The sequence below is a fragment of the Neolamprologus multifasciatus genome, chromosome 22 (genome assembly GCF_963576455.1).
Source record: "Neolamprologus multifasciatus chromosome 22, fNeoMul1.2, whole genome shotgun sequence".
Lineage (NCBI taxonomy): Eukaryota > Metazoa > Chordata > Actinopteri > Cichliformes > Cichlidae > Neolamprologus > Neolamprologus multifasciatus.
Window position 1 is genome coordinate 33,701,840 of NC_140459.1, and position 15,993 is coordinate 33,717,832.

The 15,993-nt window shown below is 43.4% G+C and overlaps 2 protein-coding genes across 2 annotated transcripts; one reads left to right on the forward strand and one right to left on the reverse strand.

The window, feature by feature from the left end:
- Window positions 1-1,895: 1,895 nt before the first annotated feature.
- pex11b (peroxisomal biogenesis factor 11 beta) lies at window positions 1,896-6,919 on the forward strand. The gene is made up of 4 exons (XM_085149120.1): window positions 1,896-2,175; window positions 2,452-2,564; window positions 2,645-2,846; window positions 5,062-6,919. The coding sequence occupies exons 1-4, from the start codon at window positions 2,120-2,122 to the stop codon at window positions 5,450-5,452; spliced, it is 762 nt and encodes a 253-aa protein (XP_085005246.1). The 5' UTR covers window positions 1,896-2,119; the 3' UTR covers window positions 5,453-6,919.
- Window positions 6,920-7,112: 193 nt separating this feature from the next.
- On the reverse strand, window positions 7,113-15,054 carry ilf2 (interleukin enhancer binding factor 2). Its single transcript, XM_085147805.1, has 15 exons — window positions 14,913-15,054; window positions 14,423-14,482; window positions 14,102-14,144; window positions 13,892-13,996; window positions 13,726-13,803; window positions 13,469-13,571; window positions 11,691-11,756; window positions 11,380-11,496; window positions 11,209-11,287; window positions 11,026-11,113; window positions 10,856-10,917; window positions 10,660-10,774; window positions 10,405-10,495; window positions 7,675-7,831; window positions 7,113-7,525 (listed from the first exon to the last, which is right to left on the reverse strand). The coding sequence occupies exons 1-14, from the start codon at window positions 14,915-14,917 to the stop codon at window positions 7,680-7,682; spliced, it is 1,164 nt and encodes a 387-aa protein (XP_085003931.1). The 5' UTR covers window positions 14,918-15,054; the 3' UTR covers window positions 7,113-7,525; window positions 7,675-7,679.
- Between the last annotated feature and the right edge of the window lie 939 nt (window positions 15,055-15,993).

A 15,993-nucleotide genomic window follows, 5' to 3' on the forward strand; every position in this document is an offset into this window, starting at 1 on the left:
CTTGTTGTTCTGTGCAGCATTTTTGAGCCTCTGTTTGCCGCAGGTTGTGTCTCAGGTTCTTCCTCCAGTTGTTGTAGAGGAACCACAGCTATAAAAATGCACTATATAAATATTTGGTAAAGGAAAAATCTCAGTCTTTAATATATTAATAACTATTAAAAATAAAAATAATAAATCATTAATTAATTAAAATGTGTTCTTCTTACAAAATAATCCTTTCTTTAAGCTAATCTAAATTTAAGAGCACATTAAACTTTGGTGGACTTTATTTATTGTAATCTGTTTTTTTTACGAGATTAACTAGTTTAGATTTATCTAATAATAATAACACATTTCTGTTTTTTCACATATAAACACATTTGTTCTATGTAAGCTTTGTCTTTTATCTATTGCATATATGTAGCAATACAGTACAATAGTCTTTAAATTGTGCTACATTTGTATAGTATATGCTTCGTTGTTATTTTATCTACACAAATAATAACCCACTGCTCCGCCACTGTTGGAAGCCCCTAAGATAAGCACAGATAAGAACATGTAAAAAAAAGAAAGAAAAGAAGATGATAATAATAATAATAATAATAATAATAATAATAATAATAATAAAAACAGCACGTGTTTCTGGAATGTGGGAAACATCCATGAAGATAAAACAAATGAAGTTTACTCATTTTTCACTCATTTTTCGAAGAAAACAGGCTCGTATGTATTTGTTTACTGAGTCTACAGCGCCGGTTTCAAACTCCAGTCCACAGGGGGCGCCAGCGGGTCAACTGCTTTGCCAAGCAGCAGCTCAACCGAAGAAGAAGTAGTGATGGGATTTCCGACTCTTTTTAGAGAACCGGATCTTTCGGCTCGACTCACTAAAAAGAACCGGATCTTCAGGTTGTTTTGTTGCTTTAATTAATTTATTATTAACAATAATATAAAATTATGCACAAAGGGAATTACTATTTTTTTTAAGTTGTTTTATTTATATATGTTTATATATAAATATATGCGGTGGCCCCTTGAGACAAAGCACTCCAAAAAGCATGTACAAATTCCAAAGCAGGTACAAACTTCATAACACATTTCTAGCATTAAGTGAACTTCCAAAACAGAGCTACCTAGATCACTTAAATTACACAATCAAAAGCATATGTGTATTGTTTGAGTATTTATACACAAGCACTCATATATATTCAAATGATTAAAAAAAAAAAAAAAGTTCATTTACCTGTTACTACCACACACCAAATGCGGTCGTTGGTACTTCCTGGCTTGTGTAGTCACTAGGTAACAAAAGCTCAACACTGCGCCTAGCATCCTGGAGCACTGCTGTTGTGTTTTGTACATGTTTTGGAGTTTTTAGTGTTTTGGAGTTTGTACGTGCTTCGGAGTTTGTACATGCTTTGTCTGTAGGGTACCGTAAATATATTTTTATTTATTCACTCCACATAAAATGTAATAAATAAATCATATAATACAAAAACCAACTATTCACATTTCAACTTTTAAATTTTCAGCTTTTTCCTTTTAAACAAATTTAAAGTGAAACAACACAAAACACTGCAAACCACAACACAATTAAATATAAATTGAAATATGAAAACAAAAAGAAGATGCACATTCTCTGTCATATAGGCCTGCATGAATACACCTTCTGAATCCTTTATCATCCGCAACTGAAAATAGTTGTGGATGATTACTATACCTTTCTAATGTGACGTTGTTGTCCCTGGCTCTCGTTCTCTGTCTCTCCCTCCCGCTCTGTTCCTGTGCCACTGCGAGTGAAACTACCGCCCCTCTCCCCTCTGCTCAGCGGGGAAGTGGAAAAAAAGGGCGAGAGAAAGAATAGAAAAAAAAGCAGGGCTCGCGATAAGGAGTCGGTTCGCGTCGTGCACATCAAAGAATCGGCTCTAAGAGCCGTTTCGTTCGCGACCGACACATCACTAAGAAGAAGAATTAGAAGCGCTGGATTGACCCTCGTTTTCTACTCGGACAGTTAAACGTAGAAAGCAGAGCTAAAAACGGAGGAGCCCTTCTGGCATTAAAACAAACAGCCGCACTAAAGCATTTAAAGCTAAGTTAGCAGTTTGACAGCTAGCCGAGCAGCGGATACAAGCCGCGAGCCAACATGGACTCTTGGGTTCGCTTTAATGCCCAGAGCCAAGCCAAGGAGAGAGTTTTCAGGTGACGTTACTGACGTTTGGCACGTTGCTGGTTGAGACGCGGGGTTCGTCGTGCTTGTTCATTTCTGCTAATGTGATAAAACCGTCGGCTGGATGTTGCAGACTGAGTTCCGTGTTTGAAGCGGAACTTTTATCTGCTCAGTAGGAGCAGCTCTCCCTGCGCTGGTTTCAAATCAAGCGGCCTTATGATGCCAGCTGCAGCTGCACAGAGTAGTTGAGTTTGTTAAGCGCACTGACGTGTGTCTGTTGATAATGACTGTACGTTGTGCGTTCACAGGGCTGCACAGTATGCTTGCACGCTGCTCGGATCCACTCTGCAAAATGACGAAGCAGCTGAGATCCGCAGAACTGTCAGTCAGCTGGAGGCACACATGAGTCTGACAAGAAAGTGTGAGTAAAACAGCCAGAGCGAGTCTGAGTCGTTTCCACGTACCAAAGCTTAAGTGGGACTGGTGTCGGTTCTTCCACAGTGCTACGCCTGGGCAACTCCGTGGAGGCCCTGGAGGCCGCCAAAAGGTCCATACACCTTTCTGACAGCGTGCTGCGGCTGTGCCTGACCATCAGTCACCTCAACAGAGCCATGTACTTTGCCTGCGACAATGTGCTGTGGGCGGGAAAAACCGGTCTCATCTCCGAACTCGACCAGCACAAGTGGAGTCAGAGATCTTTCAGGTGTGTGAGGAATACATAAGTAAGAAATACATGGTACAAGGCCTGTATTTGTATAGCGCTTTTACTAGTCCCGCCTAGGGACCCCAAAGCGCTTTACACGTCCAGTCATCCACCCATTCACTCACACACTGGTGGAGGCAGCTACAGTTGTAGCCACAGCTGCCCTGGGGCAGACTGACAGAAGCAAGGCTGCCATATCGCGCCATCGGCCCTTCTGGCCAACACCAGTAGGCGGTAGGTGAAGTGTCTTGCCCAAGGACACAACGACCGAGACTGTCCGAGCCGGGGCTCGAACCGGCAACCTTCCGATTACAAGGCGAACTCCCAACTCTTGAGCCCACGATTGCCCCCTGTTTAAACAGTCTCATGTTGCTCCACAGATCAAACTATATGTACATCTACTGAATTCTAATTGATCACATTGAAGGCCTAAAAATCCTCCATGTCATTCATTAGCAACATTATGTTGTATTATTATAGGGTCTTTACACTAGAGCTGCCACAAAAGATTATTTTGATAGTCGACTAGTCACCGATTATTTTTGCGATTAGTCGACTAATCGTAAAAGTACAGCTTATTGCACCAGCAGCATCTGCTCTTATATAACTATCATTAGCTTACAGCTTTAAGTGTTTAAGGTCTGTGCTAACTAACAATAAAGACAAGATGATAGTTTGTTAAATTTTAATGAAATCTGCAGATTGTTTCGGTGAAGTTTAATAAACTCCTTGCTATCTAAAATATAACAGGACACCGGAGTAAATTCTGGAGCATCTCACACTTCTGATAATCAGCTGTCTGCTTGATGTTTATTCAGCTGTGTAAAAACTTTAATCTCAGCCAAACCGATTTACTCAGGAACAAATAAAATACTAAAAAAAAGCCAAACAATAACATTTTTAAGTTATCTAAGTGACTTATATATCATGTTTAACCTGAGTAGCAAAAGACAGCGGTGGGTGTGAAAAGGATTTGCCGGGAGTCCGGTGTTCTCACGGCTCTAGTTAGCCTAGCCCCCGGCTAGCTATCGAGCTAGTGGCTAACAGACGTCTCCGCAAACGTTGGAGCGCTTTTGAAAATATGTGGTGTCTTGATAAACTGAGCAGATATTTGAGGTTTACACAGCTACATTCTCACCTGAAAACATGTTAAATGTTTATTTTGTGACCCAGAAAGAATAATAAGAGTAATATTAAAACTAACTAGCTGCCGCCATTGTTGGAAACTGAGCTGGGTAGAGCTTTGAATTCTGGGACAGTTTCTTCTTCGGGGTTTAACGGCAGCTGGCATCCTTGTACATGCAGTGCTGCCATCTTCTGTTTCAGTCCGTTATTACACTCTTAAATCCTACTACTTATTCCTGCGTCTTTTGTGATCTTACAAAGCTTCAAACGACGCGTCGACTATTAAATCAGTCGTCGACGATTTTGATAGTCGACTAATCGTGGCAGCCCTACTTTACACTATTAATACAGCTGAACTGAGCTGCCTCCCCAGTGAGCCTCTGGTCCCTTACAGCTGTCGCCTGTTCAGCTTTCTGGAAAACCTTTTTCTAGAGATACTAATCAGAACTTGCGTGTGGTGAAGTGTGCAGTTATGGCAGCCTCACCAAGGTTACAGAGTAAGTCAAGCCATTGGACAGAGCGACTGCACAACCCTACAGCCGCAACATAGTGACCTGACAACCTGTCATGTAAGCAGACAACCGATACAAAGTAACGCAGGATGAACCTGTTAATGAGAAGCAGTGGGCTTAATCCAGTTAATCGAGTATGAAGGCTAAGTAACTTGTTGTTAGACTCAGGTTTCGGTTTGCAGCTCCTTCAGTCCACATGTCTAACATGGCACTCGAGTGTGTAAGAATACACCAGACATTCCTCTGTGAAAGTGTCACTGAGGCTTTTAATTTGAAAGTACTTTAAGCACTCATAATAAAAAGGTTCTGTAGAAATGTAAAGTCTGTTTACCGCTAGTGGTAGTGAAGCTGTTTCAGAGGACATGCAGAGCTTTAAACCAGAGCTGGTGCGATGCCTTTGTGTGGGAAATCAAGTCATGGTATTTAACTGATCTGTGTCACTTCCAGCAGTGGTTTGAGTTTGTATGACATGCACTCAAAGCCTGATTTGAAGCGACTGGTTGCAGTCATCTTCACATCAGGGTCACAAAGGAATCACGTTTATCTTGTAGTGAAACAAACTGTGGTTAAACCTGCAGGTACTACCTCTTTGCTTTGATCCTGAACCTGACCCGAGATGCCTACGAGCTCCATCTCCTCACGGAGCGCGAAGCACGTTCCAGAACCAGCAAACAGCCATCCTCCCCCAGCATTCCTCTGCCACCCGACCACCTTCCCTCCTCCTCACCTGCCACACAAGCCGTGAATGTTGGCTGGCTCTACAGCCAGCTTCATCTGGTGGGGACTGTGCTGTACAGCAACCCGCCGCTGCTGTTGGACCTGGTGAAGAACAGCTGTGATATCTTCATCCCACTGGACCGGTTGGGGATTTACCCTACAGGTCCAGGCTTTGTCGGGGCTTGTGGCCTGGCCTCGTCCGTCCTGTCCATCCTCACCATGGTTCACCCCTGGCTCAAGCTCAAACCATGAATTGGAGGAGATATTCATTTGAGGACGAGTAAGGATTGAGAAAAATCTAATGGGGTTAACAAAATTTCTTTTCCCTGATTCTACACAAAGCAGTGACTGCAGGAGGCGTTGTACTGCCACCATGTTGTGTGATGAGTTCCTTCAAATCTCTTGCTACAGAAAAGCTGAGGAGTTCCTAAAATGCTAAACCAGTTTCACATATCATTTCAGACCTGCATGAACACGGTTGTTTGGCCTTAGATCACATTGCTGCTTTAAAAGCCTCGCTTCCCTCATGTGAAGCTAAACCATGTTAGTTGCTGCCGTTCTGCACATAACCATCACATCAGCTGTCTATGACCGTGTCTGTAACAGAGTATCACTCTAGAACGTGTGATTTCTCCCCTCTGTGTTTAAAGTTTTTAAAGGAAACCACCTTTCAACGTGTGATTTTACCGCCTGCTCCCAGCAAGTTTGTATTTTAGATATTCTTTTTTTGAACTACTAAGTGACTTAACTACTGGAGAAATAAATCCACAGGAATTTGATTTGTCTGATTCACTACAGTAACGTGTAACAACATGTAACAACTGGATCATTGCATCTGTAACCAGGGTTAAGATTCCACATGAACTATTAACAGTGTTTGTGCAAAGTCAGACTAACATCAAGAATTAGACGTCTCATGCTGATGGAAGTTGTGTCACATGTGTGTTGAACACCTGAGTTTTATAAGTAAATATATTTATAGGTGCTGTTGACACGACGTCACCAGTAACAACACATGCAAAATTAACTACAGATGTCCAGAAATGAAACGGGGTAAAAAGTAGTGAACATGAAGAAAGGTGCAAAAAGGCAGAAATGAGAAAGAAAGGCTGGTTCAGTCCCAACTGACGGCCTATAAAAAATGTCTCATTATCAACGTGTCACACAAGAAACACCTGATGGTGAAACGACTGAGCTCGCAACGACCGTCGCAACCTTGTTGCAAAACATTTCGATGGCATTGGTTACAGAAGAATTTCAAAACTACTTCTTGTGAGCACTGTTATAATCTGCAAAGTGTGCCGCGAGCTTTCAGAAGAGTGAGATGAATTATCAGAAAGGTCGTCGAGGAGCTGAGACCCTGAGGAGAGCTACAGGAAGACCTGAAGTCAGCAGAAAAAATGGTTTTAAAGAAAACAAGTAATGCTCACTGCTTAAAGTTTGCTGAACAACATTTAGACACACGTGAAATACTGGGAGGATAGTCTGATGAGACCAAAACCGAACTCTTGTTTGAAAGGCGCTGCATATCACCCCAAAAACACTGTACGAGCAATGAAGCCTGGAGGTGGAGCATCATGATGTGTTCAGCTGTTCAGCTGCCTGATAGAACTGAAGGATGAATGGAAAATTTACAGAGACAAAATAAAAATTGCTGCCATCTATCAGGATGATGAAGATGAAGCCAACGTCTCAAACCGCTCAGCTGGTTTCACAGAAGGAAAATAAAGCATGGCCCAGCCATGGGCCATGCTTTATCAGCTGCTTTTTTATGCTTTTTTATGCTTTATCAGCTGACCCGAAAGACCCAACAGTCATCACCAACAGAGGCTTTTATATATGTATTAAATACATTTCAGTGACCATGTTCAATATGTTTTCCCTGTTTCTCATTATTACACAATTTATGGACGTCGATGGTTTGATTGGATGGTTGTTCCTGACATCTGGTGTGAATTTTATGTCACAGCACCTTTAGAAACTTTGGTGATGTGTTCAGTACTTATTTTACCCACAGAGTGAGAGAGTGTGTGTGTCTGTTGCATAGATTTTATTTCCTACAAGTTTAATTGTAATGAGTGAGACATGTGACCTGCGTGTTAATTCTTCCCAGTTCACCTTCATCTTTGAAAAGGACACAGAAGACTCAGTAAAACTAGAAATAAGTTTATGTCAACTGTTACAAAAAGGAAGTACAAACAAAACCAACATCACCATTTATAAAAAGAAAAAGAAATCAGGGACACGAGGGGACCAGTGACTGTCGAACTCCTGCTGGTCTTTCAGAGCGGTCAGGCTGAAGGGACGATAAATTCGCCACGTTCACTGTGGAAGAGAACAGAGCGAGGTCGTGTTTGTCAGAACGAACACAGCGATGAACATTTTAGCCATATGATGAGGAAGAACCAGCTCTTTATGATAAATGCAACTGAGCATTCATCCTGCAATGCTGTGGATGTTGGTGATGCTCGAACCTTCGTTACTCCTGTGTCTCCATGCTCTCATCCTCGCCGTCCCCTCCTTCCTCCAGAGCTTCATCTTCCTCCTCCTTCCTCTCTGGAGGTTTCTCGTAGGCTTTCTCTGAGGGAGTCACGATCACGCCGTCCCATGTCGACATCTCTGTTGCTAGGTCTGCAGAAACACAATATTATGTTATTTTACAGCAGGGCTGTTCGATATAACCATATATATCGGATGACGATATAAAAACGTCTATCGTTTCATTTTACGATATCGTTTGTTTAAAAAATAAACTGTTTACAGCAATATTTTTTCATCATTTTGATGGTGACTGTAGTTATTATTAATTTCTTAAAGTTCTCTCTTTCTCTTATATTTAATATAACCACACTACTGATGGACAAGCGCCTGTTTTTATGTGTTGTCGTTAGCGTTGTCGACGGTAACAGCATCGCGTGTCTGCTTGTCTATGTTCCACATAAACCTTTCACAATAAAGCTCAAGATCCTGTTGAGACTTTTCAAAATAAACTGAATCACGTGAAAGAGCAGATTATTTACGGATGAGAAGTAAAAAAGACGCCAGGTGCTAAAAAATAAACCTTAGACTCAAACGTTAGAACAGGCTTTTCTCCGCAGCACGCCGTGTAATAAATACTCAAAGAAAACGGCGCCGTTACAACTTATGTCTAAAAATGTATCGTTTCATGCATCGTTAAAACACTCGACTCCAGATACACGACGCCCAGCTGGAAACACTTCACGCAAGTCGAGCTGATTCACAGACTTCACAGAAAATGTTACATTGTTGTGATTTATATCGTTATCGGACGATCTATGTTTTATATCGGGATATGAGATTTTGGTCATATCGCACAGCCCTATTTTACAATTGACCAATCACAGCTCAGCATGAGATGCTGCGGTTCAGCCCGAGTAGATCCTGAGTGATTTTCTGAAAACTTGACCTCTGACCCTGACCTTACGGTTGAGGTCACTGAAATTCAAACATACCAAGAGTTTTAGTGGATGTTCCTACGGTGGATATTTTAAAGTCCTAGACTGCCTCGTCCTCCAGTCATCACATTGTTGTCCACAGCGCCCAGCCTTCCCAGTACCTGATCGGCCTTTTACAGTGTAGATGTGTAAGAAAAACAAACTACACTCTTTGAGTCCCGTGTCAGTGTGTGTGCAGTGACTGGACCCAGTCACGAGGGTAAAAATGCTCATTCTAAACTGGGATTGTCCCAGAAGACTTCTTTGCCTGGCTCCTTCACCTTTCATGCTGAAATGCACACTTATTAAAATAAACCTGCGCTCGTTTTAAATTAGATTAACTACCAGGCCCACCGCTCACTGTTTCATCGTGTTACAGGCTGTCAGGCTCTGCAGCAAACACGCGTTTCATCGCAGGACCTGCAAAGCTCAACAGTGGCTTTGCAGGAAAGATGCACAGTTCTGGTTAGATTACATACATTTATCACGGACGTGGATATTGTTGTTCTTCTTCCAGACAAGAGCCATTTATGAGCAACTGCAAAGTCCAACATCAATAAGATGAGCTTATTCAGCCTCAGTGTCACCGCTTTGTCAAACTGTACCTGACAGGAAATAATCCAGAAACCACCGAGGCTCCGATTTTGAGAACATTACAGTTTAAAGTTAAAGCTTAAAGTTCAACTTTGTCAATATCTGTTTAAGCCAATAAGATATTCTAGTTTGTATAAAGTTCAGTCACTAAAACCTGCCATAAATGTTACCACAGAGTCAGCTATCAGACTGATTAAAAAGAGGCAAGCTGACAATTACACGCAGTCTTTTTCTGATGAACTGTGATAAACCTTCATGATGTTTTGTCTACATCACCAGAACCACCACGTTTACATCAGCCCTGCCAGTTACACCAACTCTGCAGACAGAGTGATGCTACCATGTTGCAGCTGCTGAGGGACGTTTAACCAGATATTAGTGGAGGCATGAGTACATCTGTGAGCCTGTGCGTGTAATTCTGAGCCTTTATGGGCTTTCCTGAATAATCCAAACGGAAAATCCCAAATAAATTCAAAGTTGTGTAACTAAAGATGCTGTGCAGCAACAGTCCAGCCTGGAAAAAGGGTTAGGGTCTTTAAAAGCCCAAAATTACAGTGACGTTCATTATGAGTACATTTGTCCATAATATTACATAAACATGCAGTTATAAATATGGACACTGACGTTATTCAGAACGTTAATCAAATATGAACATGGTCCATTTACACAGATGTTCACAGATGTTAGATGAAGGTGTTTTTAGTGGACAGGTGACTCCTTCATGTCCTGACACACAATGTGTGCATTTGCAGTGTGTCCTAGACCAGTGGTCCCCAATCCCCGGGCCTCGGACCGGGCCGCGAGTCGTTTGGTACCGGGCCGCGAGAGTTGAGGCTCAGGGGTGAAATGTATGGTTTTCAGGGTTTTCAGCGTTATTTTGTTATCGTTTACTCGGTTTTCCTGGGTCTTTTCACGTGTGTTATGAATAAATCTTCTTTTTTTCGGTACCGGTACTAGTTTTATTTTGTTGTATTTATCCGCGACACCTTAAAGGACGGTCTGTGAAAATATTGTCGGGCATAAACCGGTCCGTGGTTGGAGACCGCTGCTCTAGAGACAGCTCTGCAATTTAACCCGAGAAATCAGGTGTTTGTTCATTTAGCCCATAAACTACAGACTAATGTTAATGTACAGAGAATAATGATGTCATCTTACAGCTGGCATCTCCCTCCAGACCGAGGATCTTCCTGTAGCCTCCATGAGACAGCACCCTCACCAGAGTCTGAGCGGTGAAACACACCATGTCCTGCACAAACACACCTGCAGTTACATCCTCGCTCAGAGCTTCAGAGCTGAATCTTCTTGTGTTAAGTGCGACATAAACATGTTTCCAGTTCCACAGACAGAGTTAAGCTGGGCACAAATAAGAAACGCTGACCTGCAGGAACAAAAAGCACTGAGCAGATCTACCTGCTGTTCCAGCGTCATGACTGTGTGCACTCTGAAGTTTCCACTTTCACAGGGGTCAGTGATGCCCACAGAGCCAGGCAGAAAGAGACCAGCCGCCAGCATCTGCAGGCAGCGCCTTCAACAACAACAACAACACAAACATTTCTTCCACAGCGACAACAAACCAGAGTGCAATCTGAGCAGAGTGACGACTGACCTGTAGGCCACGTTCAGAGACAGAGGCTGCCTGGAGGGGTTGTTCATCACTGCAGAGTGGCCCTACAGAGGGAGACACACTGCTTTATGAAACAAACCAACGTTTAATGTCCTTCCAGTAAATAAGGACGTGGATTATTTACTCACTGAGGACATCATTTATGAACTTACCAGCAGGTCGAGGATCCAGGGCGTCAGGGGTTCGAATCCAGGGAAGCGCAGCCTCAAGTCTTTCAGCAGGCGGATCAATACTTTGACTCTAAACATTAGACATGTGACACAAAGCAAGCTCCAGTGAGCTTATTTGTGTTGTTACTGTGAAAGCAGACCAGGTAAAACACGACTTTTCCTCACGTTGACTGAGAGGCGTTCTCCTCAAACCAGCGAGCGTGACGGATGGCAGCGAGGGCGCTCTGCAGCACCTTGATGTCCACTGAGGAGACAAGAAACAAAAGATTCATTTTTTAAACAACCACAGAGCTGCACGCGCTGCGTTTGTGTCTCCAGACCAGGAAAAAGTCTCACAGTGCAGCTCGGGGTCCAGTTTGCGCAGGTTAGGAGGGACAGTGGTGATGAGGATCTTCACTGTAGCGTCAGCTGAACTGATCTCGAAGCCGGTCTCATTGGTCAGCATGGACAGCACTGAGAGGAGGAGTCAAACACTGTGTCAGGCACGTTTTACAGCTGATAAGCCAACAAGTCAAATGACTGTAAACCAAATGTTTTTATCCTGAAAAAGAAACATTTACTAAATAAAATTTGAATGAAAACTGAACATTTAGGACACGGTCAGAGTAGGACTCGCCCACAAACGCAGCCATTCAAAGTCTGTTTACCTTCAGTAGGATCTTGTGTGCGAAGCGTCTCCACTACTTTGTTACCGAGGGCGGCCACGGCCTCCACTGCAAAGAACAACGACCCTCAGAGCGCGACACAAAGGGCACAAGAACAACCCACACAACAGCAAACAGAGCTAACAGGGTTTTATATGAAACAGCGATCGATACAAAGGTTTTAGAAGCTCCTCCTTTCAGGTTGTCTCTATGAGCACCATCACACTGATGGATGGCTCAGAAACATCTGCTCAAACATCTGGTTAAACATCTGGTTACAGCCCAAACTACATGTGGCTCCAAAACCAAGATTGAAACCTGATGCACTTGTTTTTATGGATTTAACATAAACAGATGAGACTTTATCACCATAGATTCTTTAATAACTGCAAACAAGTTGCCAAATTATCCAAGTGACAAGAAGCAGCACAAAGTACAGACTTAAAAAGGCTTAGAAGTGAAGTCTGTGAAGGTTCTCAGTCATCCAGCTCGTCGATGTTTAAGGAGCTTGGAAAGAAAAGCGTCTGGACTTTAGGTTCTCAAGCTTCTTCAGTTCAGAGTAGGGATGGGTACCGGTGTGGTTCTGACATAAACGGTAGTAACCAGACCGAAAAGCAGCGCACATTTCGGTGCTTTATTTTCCTGAGCTGTGATACACTTTAGATTCTAGCCAATCATTTTATGTTTCCGAGGATAGTAGGCGGGTCCAGGTACGTACGTTCTTTTAGAGCAGAGCTACAGATTAAAAATGTCCAAGGTGAAGCGGTCAAAGTCTGGCTGTACTTCACAGCAAAAGATGCAAACTCAGCAGCTGCAACAAGTGCTTTAAGCTGATACTGTGATGCTGTCAAAGGAGGTAACACCTCAAATCTGATGAAACACCTGGCGACGCATAGCGTTTTTTTAAAAGCCGAGAAATGCGCCGTATTTGATAGCTTGCTGCGAGACCTCACACCGAGCACATCTACTGTGGGTGTGGTGCCTGTTATCGGACCTGGAGTTAGCAACATCCCCCAAAAACCCGAAGAGGAGAGTCCTGGCCCCTAGCCCTGCCAGTGTAGCAGAAATGATGAGGATGATGATGCAGCAGCAGCCGTTCTTCTCTGCGTGAGTAGCTTAATGTTGTTCGTGTGTAATTTACGTTGAGTAGGCTAACCACGTTATTACATTAATGCATGTAAGGTGAACTAGCAAACATCATCATAGCTACATGCAGCTGTCTTCTTGTTTGATGGCAGATACTCCCTTCACCCTGGACAAAAAGGCTAAAATGACCAAAGAAAAAGTGGAAAACAGTTAAACATGAGAGGTTTTTGGACAAAGTTTGTGTTTTTTCCATTGTTTAAGCTGCTTCCAGCCAAGAGTGATACCATATATGCCCCATAGCTGCAGAAAAGGCTAACATTGTTATCTTTTTACAAAAAAACAGCTGAACATGAGAGGTTTTTGGACCAATTTTGTGTTCTCCATTCTTTAAGCACCGGTTTGGGCACCGTTTAAGCACCGGCACCGTTTCAAAAGTACCGGTTTGGCACCGGTATCGGATAAAACCTAAATGATACCCATCCCTAGTTCTGAGAGAAATTGGTGGAGAGTCCCAGATTTGAAACCCTACTGGGGGATCTGGGACTTTCCACCAATTTCTCTTAGAACTGAAGAAGCTTCAAAGATGAAACGTCTTCAAGAAACCTAAACAAGTCCAGATGCTTTTCTTTCCGAGCTCCCAGGCTGATGTGTGCCTGAGCAGCAGCTTCTCTTTGGACAGTAATTCAATGACTCACATGTAGGGAGAATCTTGAGGATCACAACCAGGTCAGCAACATTATGTCCGGTCGTCATGGTGCCCTTCTTGTAGGAACCCACCTGACGCACCTCTTCAATTTGCTGCAAGTCGACACGTACAAGATTACTGACACGAAAGCCATTATTATTAATTAGCTTATAATATAAATATGAAATCTGTCCAATGGAAATGAAGCTGTATAGTGCACAGAGCACTGTTACTGTGTTACGACTCATTCGCTCATGATCGACTCACCACTTCAAAGTTTCCAGGTGCAACGATCAGGTTGTCGATCACGTTGTTGATCTTTGTGACCAGGGACAGGATGGAAGACTGACGGACAACGAACAAAGTTTGTGTAAGTGAACTTGAACAGCAGGTCAGTTGCACGGCTACTGGGCGAGTGCGGGCTCAGACTGACCTGCTCTGCAGGGGTGGGGCTCAGGTCCTGGTTCCTTTTCAGCAGACACTCACTGAACGCCGTCTCATCAGGTGCAGGCTTCACTCTGGGGAAGGCCATCTCACACTTGTGACAAACAACAGTCTGCTTGAGTACTTGCCTTTAGAACCACCCTATACTATTATTATACACTGACTGACGTGTCTGATTCCCACCACCACACATACTTACCACATAAAAATCGAATGGAATGTGTGGGACAAATGGCCGGTACCTAAACAAAAATAACGTTTAGTTAACGTTTGGTTCAACAGCAGCTCCAGGGTCTGTATGTCAGTGGCTACACAGCAGTGTTAGCGGTTTTCATTCAAGTTGGCAGAGTTAAAGCAGAACATTCAACATTTCATGGTTGTTCTGTTGAGAACAGGAACAGGAAAATTTACATTTACATTCTGACACATTGGTCTGTTTCTGTGTAGTGCAATAAGCAGAGGGACAGCAGCACAGTGCAGCGTGTGTGTGTTGATGGTGCTGGTGCTGCAGAGGACTCACCCCTGGACCAGTCCCCCGCGGGCCCCGAAGCGGCCGCCTCGGCCTCTGCCGCGGTCTCCTCTGGACACAAACACAACACAGCTGACGTTAGCGCGTGCAACATGTAACGATGTTGTGATGTAACGACGTAACGTAGAGAGACTAATGCAGCACATCAGCGCTGCTTCACTGAGCCAAAGCACATTTGTTTCATTGAGCGTCCCAGCAGGGTAGCTATTAGCCACCGATGCTAACATATGTGCACTACTGTAGCCTTCCCTACACCGAGAGAGCTCTGCTACACACTCCTCGGACTTTTGAATTCATTGAAAGAGAAAAAGGAAAGCAGCGAGCTTTCAGACAATACACGCCACTGGCTTTAAATGACACGGCACTAACTGGCTGTATCAGGCACTCAGAGCTAGCTTGTAGCACAGGTACGAGGTAAGGACTCAAAGACTTGATAGTACTCGACTTAAAACACATTGGCCAACGAGCTGCACTCGGATACCTCATTGCGTACGACGTTTTGATTATTGTACGTGGAAAATCTCAGAGAATTGTTGAACGTCCCTCTGTGGACCGGCTCCTCGGTGCTGCCTGTTAGTCGTCGGCTTCTTCTGTTAAATGGGCGGCACACTAAGCTCAATACTGCCCCCACAGGACATCTTTAGAATCACACTGCGGCTGGGATTCTAACAATGGAGACCACAGGTGTCGAACTCCAGGCCTCGAGGGCCGGTGTCCTGCAGGTTTTAGATGTGTCCTTGATGCAACACAGCTGATTTAAGTGTCTAAATTGTCGTATCTAAGCAGATTCTTACTCTGGATGGCATTACCTTGGCCTCCAGTAACATTGTGAGGAACCTTGGAGTCATTTTTGACCAGGACATGTCCTTTAACGCACATATTAAACAAATATGTAAGACTGCGTTCTTCCATTTGCGCAACATCTCTAAAGTTAGAAATATCCTGTCTCAGAGTGACGCTGAAAAACTAGTTCATGCATTTATTACTTCCAGGCTGGACGACTGTAATTCATTATTATCAGGATGTCCTAAAAACTCACTGAAAAGCCTTCAGCTAATCCAAAATGCTGCAGCAAGAGTCCTGACAGGGACTAGAAAGAGAGAGCAGATTTCTCCTGTTTTGGCTTCCTGTTAAATCCAGAATTCAAAATCCTGCTCCTCACATACAAGGTCTTAAATAATCAGGCCCCATCTTATCTTAATGACCTTGTAGTACCATATCACCCTATTAGAGCACTTCTCTCTCGCTCTGCAGGCCTACTTGTTGTTCCTAGAGTATTTAAAAGTAGAATGGGAGGCAGAGCCTTCAGTTTTCAGGCCCCTCTTCTGTGGAACCAGCTTCCAGTTTGGATTCAGGAGACAGACACTATCTCTACTTTCAAGATTAGGTTTCAAACTTTCCTTTTTGCTAAAGCATATAGTTAGGGCTGGACCAGGTGACCCTGAATCCTCCCTTAGTTATGCTGCAATAGATGTAGGCTGCCGGGGGATTCCCATGATGCATTGAGTTTTTCCTTTCCAGTCACCTTTCTCACTCACTATGTGTTAACAGACCTCTCTGTA